At 40.9% G+C, this 24148-nt stretch overlaps 1 protein-coding gene across 1 annotated transcript in view; it reads right to left on the minus strand.

Annotated features, from left to right (window-relative positions):
* Positions 1-19508, minus strand: part of TTC39B (tetratricopeptide repeat domain 39B) — a 110090-nt gene extending 90582 nt beyond the window's left edge. Inside the window, exon 1 of the mRNA XM_012721597.1 lies at positions 19334-19508. Coding sequence (XP_012577051.1) covers positions 19334-19375 — 42 coding nt within the window. The 5' untranslated portion in view covers positions 19376-19508. The remainder of the gene's footprint in view (positions 1-19333) is intronic.
* Between the last annotated feature and the right edge of the window lie 4640 nt (positions 19509-24148).

Consider the following 24148-nt stretch of genomic DNA (forward strand, 5'->3'; position numbering starts at 1 on the left):
ATTCCCCAATATGGGGTGAAGCAGTGAACCCATGAAGACTGAGTTGAGATCCCTCACTGTACTTCAACAAATCAACAAGACTTTTTTTTTAATGTATTTATTTATTTTTTCATCATTCTTCATTCTGTGCATTTTTTTCCCATCTCAGTTGTAATCCCCATGGGCTTCCCACCACCAATTCACCTGTGTGCTCTTCCCACCCCAGTTGTGATCCCATTCCCCTTTCCACCCCATTACATGCCTGGTTTAAAGTTGTTCGTTGATTTTGTTTTTATGTTATTAGATTTGCTTCTCTTTCTCTCTCTCTCTTCCTCTCCCCCCCAACCCCGGGTTAACAAGACTTAATAAACCAGAGCGAAAAGAAATGAATTTGGAAAAATTACAGCAATTAGTTGGTGTTAACTGCCCTTACCACCCCATCTTACAATGTTTTCTCTTATTTAATACAAGATCCTTCTTCTTCAGCAAATTACCCAAAACAGTAAGTAACTCACAGGCCCAGAGCAAGCCCTCAGCTCACTGGGGAACAGAGTGACCTAGGCTGGCAGAGTGTTGCTGGCTAATACACTCTACCTCTCCGGGCAACAACCTTCTCACCAGCAATGCAGAGAAACTGTCTCGGTACTGTCCCTTACCCAAAACTCTAAATTGTCTGAATTAAACAGAAATCCTCCCCAATGAGGCATGCTAAAATAAAATCTCTCAGAAAAGATTGGCATTCAGAGGGACTGTACCCAAATGGAATGCCAGACTTTCAAAGTTTGAGTTGTATTAGGGGCACTAACTTGATCCCGGAAAGCTAGCCAGTGTGTTAAGTACCAAATAAAGCAGCTCGCACAATGATTCTTCAGAATTTCCAACAACTTCAAATCAAACAAAGAGAAAATATGAGAACTAAAAAGAAACCAACCACCAGATGTCACTCTCAGGAAAGAAAGCATTGAATTGGTTCGTGGCTAATATTAAGATTAATTAGCATATCTTTAAAAACAATACAGTTACCTTTACAAAAAGAAAAGGTCTTTCCCTTTCTGAGTTTCCTTATAGAGTTGTACTGCAGCTTCAGGCAGAAGTTAAATCTAAAGTCAGTACTTAACAGGAAAACCATGCAGTCAAAAGTAACACTGAAAAAATACTTTAAATTGCTATGTGTAATAAAATACACATGGTTTTTTATACAGAAGAAAAGGTATGTACATGCATAAAATGTGTACAATGATCATTGGTTTGCAATAGTTCATATACAAAATAAGATATGATGTTTTTATTGCCTATTGTTGGATTTGTTTCATATAATGAGCAACTTACTTTACCCTTCTGTATATCCCTCAGCTATTTTTATGGCTTGGTAATAACTTACATGTCAAGCACCCTGTTCTACCTCCACACACCCCACCCCAACCTGCACCCATCTAACCTAGAGTAAACACAGGAATACTTAGGACACACCATTTTTGCAGGGTAATAATTTTTCACTAGTAAGCAAACAGCAACAGAACCAAAAGACTTGAGTATTAACATTTTTTTTTAAAGATTTATTGATTTGGCCCTCCCTGGTAGCTCAGCGGATTAAAGTGCTGCACTAAGAAGCTAAAGTCACTTCCACATGAGTTCGATTCCCGCCTGCCCTGGAGGAGATCCACCTGGCGAGGCAGACCTCTCCTGACCTGCCCGCTGCTCCCCTCAGCAGGGTACTTCGTCTATCTGCCTGTTCTGCTTTAAGATTTATTTATTTATTCATACAGAACTGGGGTACAGGCCAGAGATGTGGAGGGTGAGAGGCTTCACCAGAGACAGAGTAGGGAGCAGAACAGGCAGATCGACGAAGTACACTGCTGAGGGGAGCAGCGGGTGGGTCAGGAGAGGTCTGCCAGGCCATGTGGATCTCTTCCAGGGCAGGCAGGAATCGAACTCATGCAGAAGTGGCTTAAGCTTCTTAGTGCAGTGCTTTAACCAGCTGTACCACCAGGGAGGGCCCAGACTTGAGTATTAACATTTTTAATTGTTTAATTTTGAAACCATCTCTAGGCATTTTAAAATTAAAATAAACAAAATTATAATTTTCCCTATGAATGTTTAATCCTAAATTCCACTTAGTAACACCCAGTACTATGTGACACATACATACATGCATACATACATATATATACATACACACACACATATATATACACACACACATATATACACACACACATATACACACACACACACACACATATATTTCAAAAGGTCCAGATTATTCTGAAAAGGGAGGGAAGGGAAGGAGAAGAAAGGGTACTTGCACAGACACCAGCAGGCAGAAAGAACCACCCCTAAAAGGGACAGAAGGGACAGGGTAGGTTTGCTAAAAGAGAGGCCTGTAAGGCCCCAGGCAGGCAGCCTTGGGAGGACCTGCCTCTGATGTTTGTAAAGGGAGAAGGTTGGTAAAGAGACATACGTCATAGTCACAGGCGGGTGGGAGAGTTGCTGCTAGATGTTTATTTCTAATTCTATTTCTAATCACAAAAAGTGAACATTTCTCCTCCACCATTACAATTTAATAACAACTAACACCACTAAGTGGCCAACACTGCTCTAAATCCTTAGTGTGCATTTACACAACTTATCTTCATAAGGACCATATAAGGAAGGATTTCATGAACTTATCCAGCATTCCACAACTGAGCTGCTATTTTTCCACATGTACAATGTGAGTAATATACCACTCAGTTTACAGCATTGTTGTTGAGCTTAACTAAGTAATGTATTTGATGTATCCAGCACAGCACTGACATGACTGATAAATAATCTTCTTGGCCATAAAATGGCTGAACAGCTGAAAGTCTACAATGCACCCTAAAAATGAGCAAAAAGAAACTTCTTGCTTCATCTTGCTCAACTGTCAAACTTTCTAGTTATAATAGAAAAATGGCAGTTATCATTCCCATTGGCAGCTCTGCTCCAAGTATATGTCTTTTTTTTTTTTTTTTAAAGATTCATTTATTTGTGCATACAGAACTGGGGTGCAGGCCAGAGGCGCAGGGGCGGTGAGAGGCTTCACCAGAGACAGAGTGGGGAACAGAACAGGCAGATCGACGAAGTACACTGCCGAGGGGAGCAGCGGGCAGGCCAGGAGAGGTCTGCCACGCCATGTGGTCACCTCCGGGGCAGGCGGGAATCGAACTCATGCGGAAGTGGCTTTAGCTTCTCAGTGCTGTGCTTTAACCCGCTGCGCCACCAGGGAGAGCCGTATATGTCTTTTTAAAAGATCACAGAATTGGGCTCTCCCTGGTGGCGCAACAGGTTAAATCGCCGCTTTATGAAGCTAGACACACCCACTACAACACAAGTTTGATTCCCCGGCCAGGGAACTGACCCACATGGTGTGGCAGACCTCTTCTGATTCACCTGCTGCTACCCTCAGCAGTATAATTCATCAGTCGACCTGTTCTGTTCCCCACTCTGTCTCTGGTGAATCCTCTCACCCACCACACCTCTGACCTGTACCCGACTTCTGTAAGTATAAATAATAAATCTTAAAAAAAAAAAAAATCACAGAATCATGTCACTTAATGTGAGTGCTTAGAAAAGGCAATTCTTGAATAATAATGTTTCAAGGTGACCACAAAACAAAAAAAGGCCCTTGGCACCAGAGTATCAGGCCAAAGGACTTGTGCTCACGTGCTCAGAATCGGCCTACCTAGGTTCAAATTCCAGTTTCACCTCTCACAACTTTGTGAGCTTGGTCATGCTATTTTTCTTGCTTGTGCTTCAGTTTCCCCTCCCACTGTGCTGTCCACAGATTAAATAATTCATACATGAAGCACAAAACACAAAGCATCCAATACAAGTCTATGGCCATACCATGCTGAGCACACCCAATCTCATCCAATACAAAACCAGAGCTACTCTGATTATATTGTTGGGGAGTGAAGCTGTGTGCTGGTCTGGAGAAGGCAGGAGAGTGCAGAGGGCAGAGCAGTTGGCACTAAGAATCCTAGATTGGCCTGCTCCAGCTGACGCGTCCCAGTTTCCCAAGATAGATGAGTCCACCTTGACAGAAATCAACAAATCCATTTGCCAAATCCAGTCTATTGACTGGTTTTACAAATAAAGTTTTACTATAACACTGCCCGCTCCATCATTTACTAATTTCTCTTACAACAACTGCAGAAGTGAGTAGATCAATTAAGACATGATTACAAAGTTGAAAATATCATTACCTGACTGTACTCAGAAAAAGTTTACCTAACTGTGCACAAATGGATAAAACATCAAATTTCCTTCTCTACCCAGTGGTTGTTTTAAGGACAGAGTGAGAAACAGGTGTGAATAACGTATAAAATAGGTGGAAATATTTACCAAAAATTCCAGTCTTTAAACTTTAAACTCAGTGGGAAATAATGCCAAGAACATGACCTAGCATCCCACCATCAGCTGTATAACTATGTTGCCTTACAAAAGTTACTTAGCTTCTTAGGAAAATACCGGATGGTTTCACTCATAGCAGGAGTATAAGGGACCAGGCGAGAAAATAACAAAAATAATGAACAACCACATACCAGAGCCATTTTGCGGGAGTGGAGTGGGGAATTGGATCAAAAACAGAGGGGTGGGGGATTATGGTGATGGCATATGGGTGACTTAGTGATGGGAAACCCGCGGGGATTATTACAATTGAGATGGCAAAAAAAAAAAAAAAAGTACAAAATGATGTAAAAATAAATTTATAAAATAAAAAAAAGTTACTTAGCTTCTTTAAGATTCATATTCATTATTGTAAAATGGGACTAGCAATGATGCCAATCTTGCAGGACTGGAAGAATAAGGTATAAGTAGGTTTTGGCATGGTGTCTGGTCCATAAAGTGCCCAGTCATATCAGTTCTCATTAAATTACTACTTTCGTTACTGTTTCAGGGGAAAGTTCCATGTCCAGATATTGCACCACTCAGAGAGTACTTTCCCCCCCAAGACAGCTATCCTCAGGAGAATTATAGGTGCTAGCAAAGCAAGAAGCTGAGAACTATACTCTGTTCTTTTAGGACAGACTAAGAAAACGTTAATATAATACACTCATTTCTGTTAAGACTAAATTCTCCTCTACTCCCACCAAAATTTCCCAAGAAATTTTCAGCAAGAAGCTAAATGCCTACCTCTACATTTATATTATGTTGAGAAATAAACTATACCATAAAATAAACTTACTGAATCAATCCCATCATAAACAAAAGGCTGGCATTTTGTTTCTTCAGAGGACAATAAAATATGAAAACATTAAAGCTAGCAGAATCTAGCACTAATCTCTGCCAGAAAGGATTAATATACTAGATCATATAATTATTATCTTGAATTTTATAGCATACAGCACTTAACTACTTGCACCTGCTCCATATTCCAATGTTGTCTGTTGACCAATCAATTTCTTTGTATAACATTTCCCCCTTGTAGTACAGGATCTAGTCTAGAGTCAATGTTTGTAGGACTCCTTCCCCTCCTTTTTTCTGGAACATTTTCACAGTCTTTGTTTTTTATGACACTGACATTTTTGGAGAGTAGAGATCTCCTCTCCTTTTTTAAAAAATAGAATGTTCCTGATTAAAAGTCTCTCTCATGTTTCCTCATGACCAGATTCAGGTTAGACCTCTCCAGAAGGGACACTGTGTCCTTGTCAGGTCATGTATATCAGGAGGCACAGATGTTCATCAACTGCTCTCCTTGGTGACATTAATTTTGATCACCTGGCCAAAGTGTTGCCTGATTGCTCCACTGCTTAGTTACTGTATTTGTCTTACAACAAATAAGACTCTGGTGAAACAAAATAAGTGCAGATAAATATGCTTTTCACCCAAATTTGCCCCTAGCCACTCATATGGTGATGGCTACCCACCCAATTCAACCTTTACTAAGACAGTTAAAAACTAGCTTCACCCCTCCAGCATTCCCTCTACAGCATTCAGTCTTTGGCCCATACTACTGAAAGCAAAAGTTCTCCAGTTTCCCCATTTTTCTATCTAGTTATCATCAACATGGTCTCAAAGATTGTCTATTATTCAATAGGACTATACAATATATTAGTCTTCTAAATCATTTCCAAACATAATTCTTCACAATTTTATCCCAAATTTGGCCTAGGCAACTTTTAAATTTCTATTTACCCTTCTGTTCTAATACCTTGCTTATTATAAAACTCCAGTTTTGCCAAAATGATTGAAGCAGATCTAAATTTTAGCAATGCCTCAATCATTTGTCTGACTCCTTTAATGAAAACTGAGGTATGTAGCCACTGATTGAAATACTTAATGTACATCACAAAATGGGCTTTATTAAAATGAGAACATTAAGGGTCTACCTGATTTGCTGCCATTGAAAGGTCAGTTTTAGTAATTCTAAACATACCGTTTATTGATTGCTCTAAATACTTGGAGAGGAAATTAAAGGACTGCAGATATTTACATCAGAATAACAATGCATACCTCTTAAACTCAGGTTTTTTATATAATTTCTTTTTAATTGAGAAAGAGCTAGCTATAGCAAAAACTGGCAAAAATATGTTGTCAATCTGAAAATAAAGAAGTGCCAAAATTAAAAAGCTTAGAAACAGAGTCCCATAATAGAGGTCAAAACAGAAATTTAAGGAACTTCAATACAATTCACAAACACAGGAGCTCCTGAGTTTTGCAGATTTGTGGCTGTAAAGGAAGTGATTTGACTGCAAGAAAAATATTTACATCCATTAAGATATATCTATGCAAGAACCGGAAGACAGAAGTCATTTTCCCTTTCTGATTTTTTTCCTGCTGTCAAACAAGCAAGGGAAAATTGCAGCTGTTTCGACAGCAGTTCTCCAACACCCATTCCCCAGGTTCCGGAGTACAAAAGGCAGTAGCAGCCGAAGTTTCTCAGTTCCAGCTTCCAGATCCCTGAATCACTGCTGCAAAAAGCTGAAAACTCTTAGCTCTAGAATCAACAGCCACAGAATATGAACACCACCCCTAGAGAATCACTTCTGGTTGGGACTGAGGGTCATTTCCTGAGATCAGCCTAGAACCACTCCTTCAGCTTCCCTTCCCTCCCCTAAGTATTTTGTAAACACCTAGTTCCTGTCTTCAACTCTTATTACTTAAACTACCTACCACAGTTTCTCTTCCTGCAGTGAAACCTCTCAGAATGACACAGGTGACAGAGGAGAAAATAAACAGGATTATACAGATGGCGATCATATTTAAAAGAAAATAAATAGAATATGTAATAAAGAGAAAGGCTGCTTTGAAGATAGAACCTGAGGAAAGCCACATTTGGAACCTGAACTTTAAATCAAGGACAGAAAGCTGATAGTGAGCTAGTCATGTGACCGGCGGTTGAAGTTTGCCAGCCTGGGGAAATGCCCAGGCAAGAGCACTATAGTGGAAAAGAACTCAGTATGTTCAAGAAATCTAAAAGGAAGCAAGGTGATGAACATGGTGGGTAAAGAGCAGGAACTGAACTGGAGGATGAAGGCAAAAGCAAGACTACAAAGACCACAGGAAAGAGTGTAGATTTTATTTATGTTATGGAAAACCACTAGACTGTTTTGGCAAGGTAGTAACATGTGATCAATGTTTGCTAAGTGAGCACTTGGACTGCATAATGGAAAGTGAATTACAGAAGGCAAGAGGAAGCACTTGGGATACTTTCTCCTAGAGGTTACTGCAGGGGAAGACAGTGGTGTGGAGAGGGGCAATGGTTATAATGAAGAGAAAGGGAAGCGGCCATGATGCAGTATGGCACTTGTTTTGTCAGAAAACTGGGCAGGACTAGCAGATGACAGATATGTAGAAACAAAGGTAGGTCAAGTTGAAGGACCAGAGAAAATCAAGGATGAGGGATAGGGATATCTTTTCTGGCTGAGCAATGCTATTTTGAATTGTTTACTAATGGCTGAGCTTGTGCCTGACACAATTCTAAAAAGGGCAGTTTTCTTCAATTTGCCATAACTGAAATGCACTGTGGTCTTCATAAAAGACCCTTAAGTTCCTTTAAGTATGTCACATGTCCTAATCTGTCAAGCCTAATCTGTTGCCATGAGAAACCTACACTTCAAGGTATGCGGCCACAAAGTTTTGACATGGACAGAACTTTAATTTACCTAAGATAAAAATATAATCTCCTCCTCCACAAATCACAAATGGATGTTAAAAAAAAAAATAAAAGCAGCTAAATCTTTAGAAGAAAAAAAATGCTAATTTAGCAGCTTTACTTTTTAAATTTTAAATATAGGTACTGATATGACTCGATTTGTGGAGTCTCACACCTTACTAAAGTCATCTCTACTGTTTTTGAAATCACATTAAGATTGCTTTATGTCATGGGAAAGAATTCCATGAGTCTCAATGTTTTCACTTTTGAAAGGTTGTGAGAAATACCACCATATGCGTGTTATTACTACTAAATAAGCAAATTGTGAGAAATGTGAATGCCTCAGGCTTCCAAAAGCATTAAGTATATGAATAAATTATGATCATCCTCATTTTGTGAATGTTCCTTATCTTCCAGCTAGATTGCATATGTTATTTCATCTAGCTCCATGGTAGACATGAGGAGTATCTTACTTTTGATTACCTGGCTTGAGCCAGTTTGCCAAAAGGACTTTTATTATTGCTTGTATTTAAAACAGTATCTCCTCCCCCCAAAAGAATGCAATCTTTAACTTAATAACAGCAAGTGAATATTTAATATGAAGACATTCAATATGGCTATTGCAATATTTGAAACAATCTTACTTTTAATCTTTCCTGCACTGAAAAAAGCAAAGTCTACACAGAACTGTTATTCAAATTAATGGCTGCAACTAAGCATTTATAGTAGAGGAGAACCAGGGTGAAGGTCCAGGACTATCCACAAGCAACTTCCTGAGATGGGCATTAAAATTCCCATATGACTAATGAGGAGAGGATGGACATTCAAGAAATCTAATGGAAGCCAGGTAGCTAGCTTGCCTAGGTCACACGGTGAACAAACAGCAGACGCCACCACATGGTTGCTAACATGGGAGCCCACCCATGGTCTTCCTCTCAACACATGCCTTCCTAGGTAGAAACACAACAAATCTTAATTTCAGGGGCGCCTAAAAGGAGACTGGCTGTTTGATCTTCATCTCACTTGATATTAAGCTAAAATGACAATCCTTTTCATTCAAGTGGAAGTGGTTAGAAATGTAATTGCTTATTCATCTTCTCATCAGGAAGTCAAAAATGTTGGACAAATAGCATCCTTTTTGGAATAAACTAGAAAACCAGGAAAAACCATCATCCACATATACTATACATTTTCTACTTTTTTGCAAATGGAACAAAGTATTCATCTCTCATGGGGCCATTCACACAGTCCTCCCCCTGCTCTCTGATGCCATCAGGGTGGAAGAGTGAAGCACTCCACATCAAGCACTGCCCGCGCGGTATGCTCTGCTCCCAGTCTTGTTTTCTGCTGCTTAACATTGTTACTTTATCTCCATCCTATATAATGGCCACTGTTTGATATTTCTACCTTGACATTTTTTTCCCTGGCAATTTTTAATTGTTCAATTATTTTAAATGTAAAAAATACACTGAAATGAGAGCAAATGGGCACAAGAAATCTTTACAGGGTGAGGTGAACGGTCTTTAATTGGATGTAGTGATGGCGTACAACTCTGTAAATTTATTAACTCACTGAAATATACACTTAAAAGCAGTGAAATATACACTTAAAAGCATCCAAATTCTATCTCAATAAGGCTATTTTTTAAGGGCACTGAGATAATGCTAATATAATATACAGGTAACTTGTTCCTGACTCAGAGGATTAAAAATAGCACATTGCTAGAAAGTACTCAAGGTCTTCTTTTACTGCTTTCTGTAATGGAGAAGGGCCACCTTTCCTTTTGAAACAATAGGCACTAATACCCCATCCCTGGTGGGCATTCTAGCAAGTACACCAAAAGGGAAATATTTCTCTTTTGAAGCAGCAATGAATGCTAAATAGTGACTGAGCTCCTGGAGGAGATGAAAGAAGGGAGTAACTAGACAGGCAAAGGAGAAAAAGTGCCACCAAGAGGTCTTAAATGATGAAGAGGAATTCACCAGGTAAGGGAATGGCATGTGAAAAAACTGGCAAGTGGGAGAGGTCAGTCTTTTGGGAAATAAAGCAAGGAAGGGGAACTTCAAGCAACAGCATGGCTGATGTCAAAGGTTGTGTTAGGAATGCAAACTTATGGGAATCACGTCAGACTTACTAAGAATCCCTCTTGGTGGAATCTAGGAATGTCTACCTTATAAGACACCCACTGCCCTACCCAACTGATTTGGTGCATTCCAAAGTGAAAGCTGAACTAGAGCCTAAGTCAGGCTTTAGGTGCCAGGCTGTGTTTGCATAACAGAAGCTGTGAACAGATTTTTAAGCAGCCAGATAAGAATGCACTTGAACTCTGAAAGCAAGCTCTTGCATAGCCCTCTGCTTTGGGGAACAGAAAGAAACCTAAAGCTCCCTCCAGCTCTGCCCAGAACTGCCCATCACCGTCACTTCCCCTTCACCTTTAAACTTCTTGTACGAAGTAGCTCACTCAAGCATACCTTTTCCAAGTCACAGCGTTTTATTTAATCTCATTGCTACATGAAAACTCTGTAAGAAAATCATGACAATCACCACGGTTAAAGCGGCAGGGATATCAGCACAGCAAAACATTTGGAGAAAGAAGATGTTACCCACTGTACCATATATGTGTCAGTGAGCAAGCATCACTTTGAAAAATATTGCCACTTCCCTCATTAACAAATATTAACACTGTTCTGCTTAAAGGGAAACCTACGTTTACCAGACTTTTTTGTGGGAAGTGGTTTTCCTCTTCCCTCAGGGAAAAGAGGACTGTAAACCTGCAGAACTGATCCAGCTGGAATCCTGGGATTCGCCTGAACAGTAAGTACACCTTATCCTGAGGGACCTCACCCGTGGTAAGGAGACCTTCAGAAAACAACAGTAACTTACTAGGTTGGAAAAGCAACATCAAGCACCACAGCATAATGCTTTAGTCGTGCAGGCTAACAGTGGACCATGGTGATGGGTTCCAATGGGTGCCTGGTGGTGGGAGTGCCGTGGTAGCACTGAAAGAGGGATCCTAGACTTGCAAAATAAAACAATATAAACCAATGTTATCTCTATTAAACATTTTTTAAAATACTTCATTCTAAGAATCAATGCTTGAGCCCCATATGCTAGCATTTTATAGGCTTTAGTCCTCACAACAGCCCTCTAAAGAAGGTCCTACTATCTTCATTTTACAGATGAAGAAATCAAAACTGACATAAATCTATCCTTACTTCAAGAGATGTAGCACATAGATTTATATTTTTTCTTAGTCTTTTTGTATTGATGAGTATTAAATAAACAAGTAATTTAATTCATAAGACTCACAACACATTAGAAAAATTTAATTCATAGTGACCTACTTGCCACTATAAACCACCTAGTCACAGGTCAGCAAACATTTCTCTAAAGGACCTGTAAATATTTAGGCCATTTGGTCTGTATCCCAACGAACTCTACTACTGTTGTACGAAAGCAGCTGCAGGTGAAAAGGCATGAACTTGGCTGTGTGCCAGTAACACTTTATTTACAAAAATGGTGGGGAGGAGGCTGGGTTTGCAGTGCTGTTTGCACCCTCTGACCTAGTGGAAAGAGCACTAGATGTAGAGTTAGAGCACCTGGCTTGTAACCCTGATTCTATGTGTTAGCAACTTGAGAGACCTTGGGCCAGTCACTTCCTTTCCATTTGCAGATGTACATGTCTGCAGAATGCTCATCTCAAATGACTACCAAAATGAGGTAAAAACATATTTGATTACACTAAAGCATGCACTGCAGATGCTTCATCAAATCTATAAATAATGAGCAGTGGTAGCACCATCTTAGGGTAAAAACATTGAGCATTTTTAAGAGAATTTCCATGAGCTTTGGTAAAGTAGATTCTCACTATCCCTTTCGGAATATCAACAAGTTAAATAATCTGTCCAAGATCACACAGCAAGTGGGGAGTTTGGATCATAACCTATGCTGGCCACACCTCAGAAGCTCCACACTGCTTTGCTTGGACAGGAGGGGACCTGTTCTTGTTCTTGGTCAGTGAATACTGACCAAGAGGAGTGATGACAGGTCCTGCTGACCACAGGGTGACCAGCGAGGACGTCAGGGTGGCTCCATATGTACCACAAAACTTAGGATAAGATTCTGTGTTGAAACATAAGCCTATGGCATTGCTCAAACATGTTTGACTAGTCTATCTCCTTAACCACTGCATTGTAGCATGCAGTCAACAATCTAAAGCTGTACTTGGGGAAAGCAATTGGGAAAGGAGAAAATGAAACCAGGAAATGGGTTCATCATTGCTTCCTTTGTCAATATAAAAAGAGAGAAGAGAAAAAGAAATACATTCCCCAGACACAAGGGATACTTCTGTTTCCCTATTGTGAAGACAATAAGAGAGACAAAAAACTAAGCCAAACTCCGTATTGGAGTACTCAAGACCTAACAGAAGCTGCAGGAACACTCAACCAGCTAACTTGCACACACCCTCCCCTCCAGCACTCTGACCTCCACAAGGCTCATCCAAGCCCCAGCCCTCTGCCCAGAAGCAGAACAAGTGATCTGTTCCATGGGCTGCAAGCTGAATTTCCACCCCTCAAAGTGCAGATTCAAATATCACCTTCTAGATAACAGAGGTTCAAATTAAGAACTTCAGGAACAGATCATCAAGATCAATTCTTTCTTGGTACCAATGAGGAAATCAAGGCCCAAAAGAGTAAAAGGGACTTGCTCTAAGTCACCTAGTTGGTCAGAAACCAGGTCAGCAAACCTGCAGATAAAACCCTCCCCTCAGAGGCCAAGTGTGCTCTACCCTCTCTGGACTCATCCCTACAAAGAGCTGTCCAGAGTTGGTTAGAGTTGGCTGTATCTGCATTCCTCACCATCTGCTCCAGGGGATCAAACCCTGCCCCCCATTTTTAAAATATTTTATCTATTTATTTCTGTTTAGAAGAACTGGGGTCTAGGCCAGCAGTGCAGGGGGTGAGAGTAACCGTCAGAGACAGAATGAGAATCAGAACAGGTGGATCTACTGAAATACACAGCTGGGGGAAGCAGCGAGTGAGACAGGAGAGGTCTGCTGTGCCATGTGGGTCAGCTCCCTAGCTGAGAATGGAACTCAGGCCACTTGATGGGCAGTAGCAGTGGTAGCACTAAGACTTAACCCATAGGCCACCACGGAGGCCCCAAAACCACTTCTCATCCATCATTTTATTCTATTTAGCTATCCTTGCATAATTGGGCCTTCAGTTGGCCTGACATTCAACAAACCACCTATCAAAACACTAGAAAACCACCTGTCTCCCCACCTTCTGCCTAGTCTCCCTCCAGTAAGACTCCATACACCTACAGTGCTGGTCTTCCATATCTCTCCTCAGCTTAGACCCTTAAAGACATACCATGATTGCCACAATTTGGAATGAAGGGTCTCCCAATGGCCCCTCCTATTCTTGCAGCTTCATTTTCATCTCCCTCACCTCTGTGATTTATGCTGCTGTTGGCTCCCCCTAGGACACACATCTAGAGTTCCCTCATCCCCAACTCTCTTCTACTTTGCTGGCTCCTATTTATTGTGCAAAATCCAGAATTCCATTTATGTTTAGAATTAATATTGTCAATCTAAATGTCCAAAAATAGATGACTGGATCAAGATGTGGTATATATGTACAATGGAATACTACTCAGCAATCAAAAAAAGATAATCTAATGCCATTCACAGCAACATGGATGGAGCTGGAAGGGGTTATGCTCAGTGAGATAAGTCAGAAGGAACAAGAAAAATACTGGATGGTTTACTTGTAGGAGGAATACAGAGGAGGGAAAAAGGCAAACAAAAACAAACAACTATAAATCAGATATTCTGCATGGGAGGGGGAGGGAAAGGGATCAAAGTGAAGGCGGGAAAAGAACAAGGAACTATGGAGATGGTGCATGGGTGAATTAGTGGTGAGAATTCCATGGGGACTACACCTGAGAAAAGAAAGAAAACATTGTACAAAAATGAACAATGATGTCAAATATATATAGATAAATTACATATTTTAAATAATCCATAATTCCTAAGACTCCTCCAGAAAACTATCTCTGACTATGCATTCCCCCCTGGGGAAAGGTACCCTCCTCTCTGCTCCCAAGCCATGCTGGCATCCCTCCTCTCTGCACAGAGCTCACATGTATTTGTCTATATCCCTGTCCCCATCCCGCACTTGACTATAACTCTCAAGGTGAGAACTGTGATTGCCTCTCCAACACCAATATCCTATACATCAGATTAGACTAAATAATTCTCTTCACTTACTATTTTATAATCAGACCCAAAAAATATATATACATGAGATTTTAAGATTCAGGACTGACCATTTCAGGAAAATTGCATTTGTTAACCTGAGCTAGACGTGAGGCTAATGGTTACAGCTATTTTCTTCCTCCCACTAACCAGCATAATCAATTTACAAAAGCTTTTTCTTAACCTTACCCAAATTGATATACTCATAAACAAAAGGCCAATGTTCCTCACTTAAAAAAAAAATTCACAGTGAACTCCAGAGGAGAGTTTATTCTCTGTGAAGTCTTTCCCAATCCTTTACAACCACCTGAAGGGGTGCTGGGCTGAACCCTACTCCACCACCTCTTAGCCTTATATAGATCACTGAACAGCACCTTCCCACTCTCTCCGTATCACTGATCTTCAAACCAGGGACCAGGCCCCTAAGCAATTTCCTCCATGTTCACACTGGAAAATCCCACAAATCTGACCTCTACACTACATCAGTCCTCTTTACCTCCCACGTTAACTGCTGCCAACGCCTCTTTTCCCTTCCTGCTGCCACCTCCACAATCTGACTGCATCAACTTCACCATATTTATCTTCCCAAATTAACAACTTCATCACATTTGCCAAGCTAAAAAAAAAACCTCCCAGAATCCCAACTTTTAGATCATAGAACCCAAACTCCTTAGCATGATTCACCAGACACTAGCCTACATGATGCGAGCTGGCCTTTACAGAGCCAGCCTCTCACTACTCTGCTTCCCATGTGCAGAATGCCCTACTGAGCCCACTATGTGCCCATCTTAGGTCCAGCAAGGCCCAACCCATATTACACTTACTCCACCCAGAAAAACCCTGCACACCCTTTAAGACCCGTTTCAAATACAATGACCTCTTTAAAGTCCCTGCCATTCCTCATCCCTCTTTGCACCTGTCATCCAGGTTCATGACTGAAAGTGCCTTTACACTATAGTGCCCTGCTATAGATGATTAACTGCATGGTCCTCCTACTTAAATCCATCCTGACCCAAAATCAACAGAAGCTACTTGCGCAATTGTATCTTTTGCTAGAGTGTGAGCTCTACAGGGCAATACACTGTATTCTCTAAGTATGTATTTCTAGCACCCAAAGACTTACCACCTGAGAGATAACCAACACTGGTGGAGTGAAGGAATGAATCTGACTCAAAGAGGTTATGAGGTCAATTTTATCAAAACTCCATCTAAAATTCCAATGGGGAGAAAGTTCTAAATCTAAAAAACCCTGGGCCAAAAAAGCAAGCCAGGCCCGGTCTAGTGACTCAAAAGGTTAGGACATAGCACTGCAAGCTAGCCACAGCCCCTTCAGTGTGAGTTGGATCCCTGCCCTGGAGGTGATCCACAGGTAACAGCCCTCTCCTATCTCACCCACTGCTCCCCTCAGCAGTGTACTTCGTCCATCTGCCTGTCCTGCTCCCCACTCGGTCTCTGGTGAATCCTCTCATTGCCCCTGCAGCTCTGGCCTGTACCCCAGTTCCCCAGTTCTGTATGCATAAATAAATAAATCTTTTTCAAAAAAGAAAGAAAACATCTTTTAAAATAAAAAGCAAACCATGTCAGCCTTTGTCATGTAAGCATTTCTTATTCCTAACAGTGTTTTTCAACTTTCTTCAAGAAAACTTTTTAGAAATATTTGTCATTGTTGAAATGTTTTTATTAACTATAACATGAAACTGGCATGATACCCTGTTAGAAATGAACCAGTATAAATTATGCTGTTATATAACTTATGTTTCTCACATCCACTTTAGATATGTTTCCTTAATCACATTTTCACAAAATTTTAATACCACAGAGGTATATTGTTTCTACATTAAAAAGTAAATAGAAAGAAAACTCTATAGTCAATACATTCAGAATGACTAACCAAAAAATTTAGTTAAAATTCAAATTTAAAATATTTAAACTATTAACATTTAATTTTATAATGATATCTTCTGAGTAAATTTCAATGTAATTCTAGAGTAAAACATAATTATCAAATTACATATGAAAGTTACCAATTTCTACATAGTAGCAAAATAACCAAAATTTTAAGAGACATTCAGAAGTGTTATCTTTCCTGTAAAAATAAAACAATTAAAAGTTTCTTCTTAAACATTATTCTTAGCGAGCTTAACTTTTATTTCATATGAGAACATTTTGACTTCAAGATCAAGTAACTCATAGACAAAAAGTCCTCCAATCATAGCTATCTACTCCCCATTGGTTTGTGGTATTGACTTTGCAAATTTTCTATATATCTTCCATAAACTAATGTCAGTGTTGTTATAATATCATAAATTCAGTTAAAAAAAAAACTTAAATTTTAAGAAGTGAAATCTTGACGAGTGAAATCTTGACGGCCACAAACCATTGTAGTATCTAAGATGTTTTTTGCCCTGCTACAAAACCTATTTAGAGAATGCAAGCCCTAACCTGTGCTCCCACATTATCCTCCTCCTACCTAAAACAAACTAACAAAAAAGAATAACACCCAAGAAAACACTCCAAGGCATAGCTCCTTGAGAGCATCTCTATTACTCTGGGTACTTTGAAAGAAAGGGGATTTCCATATTACTAGCCCTTCTCCCCACAAAGTGTCCTCCTCACCAAAGCATAGACTTAAAACAAACTCATACAGTGCCTCCTCCTTCAGCTGAAGAAGCTGAAAAAGTTCTAACAGATTGAGAAATTGCTCAATCAAGGTCACTAGCTTTGGCTTTAAAGTTGGGGACTCCCTATGTACAATGCACTATTTCTTACATGTGTGCCTGTCCTTGAGTTATAGTATACATGTCATTGCTCTCAATTCAAATCAAGAATCCTAGAGAACTAAAACATTGTCATCTCTTTCTAAGGCACCTACCAAGTTTGAGTATAGAACAGTTGTTCAATAAATATTTGCTAAATTAGTACCAATGGAAATGGTTCACTATGAAGGGCAAAAGTGAATTTGGCATAAACAAAAAATTCTACGTGTACTTTGCTCATCAATTTGTACAAATACAATACCTAACATGAATATGAACCTAATAGATAGTAAATTTATAAAGTGAAAGAAAGATATGGCAAAAAAGCTGAGAACATGTTAAGCAACATCTTTTTGGTAGTCATGCATTCATTCAACAAATAAAATATTTACCATGTAGCTATGTGTCAGTATCTCTAAAGTTTGAATCCTAACCTCACCCCAGAACCCTCCTCCCTAGCTAATACATGGCAATACTTAAGTTCATCCCGTAGGCACTGGGCATAGACAGGGTGGCCAAAAGTCTCAATATGCCCAGGGCAATCCCAGCTTATACCCTTGCCCAAGTGTTAATTAATAACATCTCCTTCCTTTCTCAACAATCCCCTGACCTGGACAATTATATTACCTTAGGTGTAGCAAATCTCTTACAGGTCAACCTGGAATTCAAAATTTTCACTCTGAATTTACTAGCTACTCTCAGTTTTGTTTCCTTTTTTACAATATAGGCATAACACTGACAAAATGTTTAATAGCTAGAGACCATACTATAGAGATCCTCCTGGGCATAAGGATATTTAATATATAACAGGGAGCCTGTAACTAAAGTTTTGAGGAAGGGGATGACTACCTAGTCAAAGCACCACATAGGTGTTACTACCTTGATCAACAAAGCACTAAGACATGAAGAACAAAAACCAGTTGGCTCCAGGTCACACCACAAAGATAGCCTAAAGCTAAATAAAGTTTGTCACAGATGAAAATAGCAACAAATGTGCTATTTCATTATTTACCTTTATGTGTAGTAAGCAAACTGTAAGTCACTGATCTGTGGTCTCCGGGCCCTTTCTTACAGCAAAGGACAAGCTGTAAGAAAGCTTCTAGATTGCTCGGCTTGCCCTCTTGTATGCCAGTGAGGTACAGAAGCTTTAGTTCTATTCTGTTCCGTTTTTACTTTTAGGACCAGTTTGAAAATACAGTAGTTATTGTCAGGAGTTCCCCGACATTAAAGAGATGGACAGGAATCTTAAACCACCTCCTCCAGATCTTCCACTATTACATCATTTGAAACCAAGCCTCAGGCAGAGACTTGTAAAATTCAAGTCGAGTAAAATGGCAGCAGCCGTGGATGCCGCCGCCGCCACCGGCGGCCTCAACTTTCGGCAAGAGTGAGCGTTCTCCAGAAGCTGCTAAGTGCAGAAAGAAACAGTTCGTAAATCAACAGGTCCGCGGTGCTCGCCCATAGGTGCTCAGACCCGGTCGCGCCGGCCACAGAAGGAAGTGGGTAATTACTTAAATACCGTAGTGACTAGAGGTCAGAGTCGGTTTTGGAAACTCCTTCTCTCCGTCTCCCACGGACTCTGGGGACCTGTCTCGGAAAGGCTCGGGCGCCGTTGTACCGACAGGAAAGGACCAGTGCCTGGGCTGCCGTTCTTGTCCCCAGCCTGCCACCCTTCGGCAGCCTCGGCCCGGCCCACTCGGGCAGACACCCCTAGGGCTGCTTTCTCCAGGGTCCCCCTCTCCATCGACTGCAAGCCTTTCGGTTCTGACTCCAGAAAACTTCCAAAGAAGATGAGATTCCCAGGTCGAGAGAAGATCCCACAACCCCGAGAGGGCCAGCCAGGGGCAGGACCTCGAAGTGAACCCTCATTAAAGTCCAAGTGTCCCTGGAGAGGCTGCGAACAACTCAGTGCTGGGTCCTGCGCTCCCTCACGCTCGCACCCATTCAGCAGCCAGCGGGAGGCAGGATTCTCCATCCCCACCATCCCTCAGTGCCGGCGCCCCGAAACTCGGAGCTCCTCCGCTCCCTGCGCCGCAGACACGCTTCTGGCTTACGTAGGGCCGACCTACCAAAACCCGGTACCCCCACCCACAGGCCCTGACCTGGCCTCGGGTCCCAGACTGGGGACCAAGGGGGCGGGACCCTGGCCTTCGCGACGGGGCTCGCCCATCCGTCCCGCGCACCAGGGACAGTGCCGCACTCCCCACCGGCCAGTACCTCGTCCGCTTCCAGCTCTGCCCGGTTGCCCACCAGCGCCATGTTCCTCCGCCGGCTGCCGTGGCCCAAACACCAAACAGGGAGCTCAGAGATGACTCCGTTTCTCAGCTCTAGGCTCAGCCCAGCGCCAGTGAGAGAGGAAGAGGACGGCTTCACTCGCGCTTTCCCCGCCCAGTTGCACTAAGACACCCAGGGTATCCATTTCCCCAAAGCTCACAAGGCCGCCCCCTCGCTTTGAGCTCCGCCTCGCTCCGCCCTTCCATGCGGCAACCAACCAGGTGCTTGCGACGAGGCTCAGCCTTCAGCGGGCGCCCGCCTGGGACCCTACTCATGGGCGGGGCCAGGCAATGGGCGGAGTCACCTCACCGCCTGTCAGAGCCAATCAGACGCGACCCTCTGGAAGGTACCTGCGGGTCACCAATGTCTGCACTCGGTCGGTCGAGGACCAGCACTGGCCTGGAGCCAATAGCAAGGTCAAAGTCATGCTAACCCTGAGGCCAGTGGAAGCATCCACCTGGTGCTTGGCCATTGCCCTCACCAGGGGCAATGGTGCGTTTTTTGCAGATGGTTTTGCAAGAGGACAGACTTAGGTCAATGTCACCAGTCATCTAGAGGCCACAGTACTGCCATCCATCCGGATAGTAAGTGGGGCGCATAGTCTTCAGATGCAGGGACTCTGTGTCTGTGTGTGTTTGAAAAATTAAAGAAAAAACACAACAAATATTTATATATATCTATATAATTTGGAGCTCCTCTACCCTCCCCCCACAGCCTATCGCATTTATATTCCCCATGGCATCCTAAACTGACCCCTTTTATATGTATGTAATTCATGCTTGAACGTTAAGCAATGTGAGGATGAGATGCTGTCTTAGATTGTACACCTAGTACAGCGCCCTGGTGCTCAAAAATACTTGCTGAGTTTAGAAATTGACACTTGCTTCTAACATGTAAAATCCAACTATTCAACTGGAAATCAAGAGCTATATTTTAGAGGTTTTCTTGCTCATCTTTAGTTTACGTGCCACTAAATTCACCAAGTTTAAGTGTGTTATTTGATGGTAAGTTCTCTATGTTTTTATATACAGTACCTCAACAAGCTCCTTGTGCCCCTCTGCTGTCAATTTACTGCCCTCATTTCCTGGCTCTGGCAACTAGTGATTTGCTTCCTACCACCATTGTTTTGCCTTGTCTAGAATTTCATATAAGTTGAATAATATAGTATGTGGTGTTTTATGACTCTCTGTGAAACATTATTTAATGGTCATCCAGGGATAATGATAAAAACATCTATAGCATTTACTGAGTATTTACTATATAATATTTATTGAGTACTGATATAGGCTAAGCTCGTTGCATGTGATTTCATTTATCCTTCATGACCCCACAAAATAGCTTTACTGGCTCATGTTACAGAAGAGCAAACTGAGTCTTGAGAGTTTTAGTAACTCACTTGATATCAGACAACTATCAGGCAAGCAGGGATATTAGAATCTGAACAGTCTCTCATCTGGGATGGTACTGGTAATCATTGTTCATCACTACTTCCAACCACCCTCCCTCTTTTTTCCCTATTGTTTCAGTAGAGCAGCTGCCTGCACATGTCTATTAGACATATTTTCAGTGAGTCATCTTGTATCCTTGAAATTTACTCTACAGTTTCAATGAGTCACTATGTACCTTCATGCTACAAAAATAAAATGGTTTCTACCAATGAACTGAAAAATGGGTTAGATTTTGATGATGGTTGCACAACTCTATAAATTTTCTACAAATTACTGAATTATAGACTTAAAATAGTGACTTATGATTAGTGAACAATCCCAATAAAAAAGCTTTTTAAAACTGATCAACATATTGGGGACGCTCTGTGGTGCAAGGGGTTAGGTCATAGCGCTATGAAGCTGGCTGCATCCACTGCAGCCAGAGTTCAGTCCCTGGCCAGGGAGCTGACCCACCTGGCACAGCAGCTTCCCTCAACAGTGGATTTCAGTAGATCTGCCTGTTCTGCTCCCCACACTGTCTCTGGTGAATCCCTTCGTCCTCCACCCACCTCTGGCCTGCACCCTAGCTCTTGTATGAAGGAATAAATAAAATCTTTTTGAAAAACTGATTAACATATTCTTTCAGTTTTCGTAGAACTAGATATATAGTATCAAAAAGGACCTAGAGGTCATTTAATTCTAATATCCATGAAAGTTTCCATTCCTCCCTCTCTTCACCTCTCATTCACGCTTCATTTTCATGAGGTTAGATTTTCTGTGTTGATCCAGATTCAATTCTGTTATTCATGAATGATTCCATATATTTTTGAGTTTATTGGTCACATCATTTTTATGTGAAACCATCCTGTTGATGGCTTCTTCCTTCCCCATATGCTTTTTTTTCTGTCTTACAAGTTTCAACTCCTTGAATTTTGAAGATACAAAAGAACTTCTAACTAGTAACATGCTTATCTAATAATGAGTATCCAGGTTAACTTTTCAAACATCTATTCTACCAAATTATGGTAGATATAATTGCTAGGATTTGTTTTTTAATATCAATGATCACATCTGAAGTGCTGTATGTTTTAAATTCATATCACTAGATAAGCAACATTCATTCTTTTTGAAGAAGCCAATTATAAACACTGAATGAATAAATGTGTTCTAGCCACTGGAACATGTAATCAAATTTGCCTTGCTCTTGGCAACTGCCAACTTTCTTCCTGCACATGTGATGCGGCAAGATTGTGAATCACAAATTTTAAGACAGCTTTTCTCAAAAAGAATGGATTCATTTTTTGTAAGAGTTCTCCTTGCCAACCTCCAGTCAAGTGAGATTACTCAGATATTCCATTTCCCAAAAGTAACTAGCCTAGCTATTAAGCAAGAGCAGTGTCTGATTTTTTTTTTTGGGGGGGGGGGAAGGCACAGCTTCTGGGAACTGTTTAGGTTTCAGAATAAATCTAGTAATGTAGGCAATCTGATCTCAACTCTTTTTGAAACTGTTACCTTTAGCAATGTAGGTTTTTTCCATTGGTGTTGGACTTAGATTAAAAACTACATCTTCATCATTTGTGCAGTAGGAGGATGGTTTTGCATTTCTTTATGAAAAATTTTAGCAGCTCATATTCATGAACTAACCATTGTTAAGTCATGCATTGTCATGACTTTGTCTCACGCTCATTTCTTACCTCCTCAAGGACAAGCTCCCCTTCTAAAATAGCTTCTCCCTCTCAACGACATGCTGCCACGTTCTTCTGCTGCATTCCCAGTACTTATCACTAATGAAGCAGGGATGTTTGTTCCTTGTTTACTTATTTATGGTCTGTGTCTCACAATAACAGCCTCTATACATACGATATAAATTCTGTGAGGGAAAGAACTTCGTGTTTTGTGTCTACAACAAACACTTCATACTTTATAAACGCCCAACACTTATTACTTTATAAATGATATTGAATTAATTGAAGTATAAAAAAATTCCTAGTACACAAAACATTATTCTTTAGAACTTGTAATGCTTTAGCATAGTGAGATTTTTTTAATAGAGACAATCACTAGTAATGAGGAAGTTTAAAAATGCAAGCTACATGGAGCCTAAAAAGTAAATGCTGATTCTTAGGGTAGTATGGCAGGGATGATGACCCTCTTTAATGCTTATCCATTGTTGTTGTTTTTCAAAATTATGCAAGAATGAAGCACTTAAAAGTCCCTTTTAAGAGACTTTTAAGAGATTAATTCCTGTCACTGAGAAAGGCGGTGTGTGTGTGTTGGGGGGGAAATCCCATCATCTAATAGAGGCTGAAATCACTGAAATCCTCCCTTAAGAATATCTCTGTCGCAGACATTAGAGCTGGGTAAACATTCATTTTGCAATGTCTATCAATTATTTGCTCATTTTTCTTCCACACACACATGCAAACTTTCCAATCACCCTCTTACTTTCACTATACCTCTTTAAATCACTCTTCACATTTTTTCAGATGAGAAAAATGATTCCCAGAGAAGAGAAAAGTTTAAAAAAAAAAAGGGGGGGGGAGTGGGGAGGTGAATGAGCTCTGGCAATATGAGGCCTAGCTGTGGAATATTGAAGATTTAAAAATAAGACTAACTAAGGAGTCTGTGCACAGATGGCTTGCTGGGTCTTCCTGTTTATTATCCCTTTCCTCCACTAGTAGGAGAACTTGATTTTATATTAGGACAGCTGGTGACCAGCTCAGAGACACATTTTGAAGGAGTTGGTAATGACTAGAAATGGCCAATGTATCTAAATTCTACAACACATTACATTTTATTCCTAGGAAGGCTATTTAAAGTGAAATGACTCAATCAAGGGGTGTGCCCTTTTACCCTCCTGCCTCTCCTCCTTCCCTCAGCCTGGGACAGACATGATAGTTGGAGCTCCAGTCGCCCAATTGTGCCATGAAGAAATAGCTTGAAAATAGAAACCATAACACAGAATGGTGAAGTAAAAGGACTGAAAGTGTCTGGGTTCTTGATAACTGTAGATGTGCCACTTAGCTAGATTAGCAACCTCTACATTTCCACTACAGAGGCAGTGATTTAAGACATTGTTTTATTGAGTTTTCTGTTACAAGAAGAAGAAAAAAACAAAAACAATCTAATTGTAAAAGCTTCTCACTCACAGCATTATTAGACATTCTAGGTTCCCATATATCTTCCCATTCACTCCAGGTGAGGTAACCTGAACTTACACTCAGCGCTGGATTGGAGGAAAAACTGCAGAGCAGTTTTGCAGTCCATGAACTGCTTCTCTCCTGAGAAGATGCTCTCCCAAGTCCTCTTTTTCTGACTTCTCTTGTGCCTT

This window comes from Condylura cristata, unplaced genomic scaffold (assembly GCF_000260355.1).
Source record: "Condylura cristata isolate star-nosed mole 26May11 unplaced genomic scaffold, ConCri1.0 scaffold00006, whole genome shotgun sequence".
In the NCBI taxonomy this organism is placed as follows: Eukaryota; Metazoa; Chordata; class Mammalia; order Eulipotyphla; family Talpidae; genus Condylura; species Condylura cristata.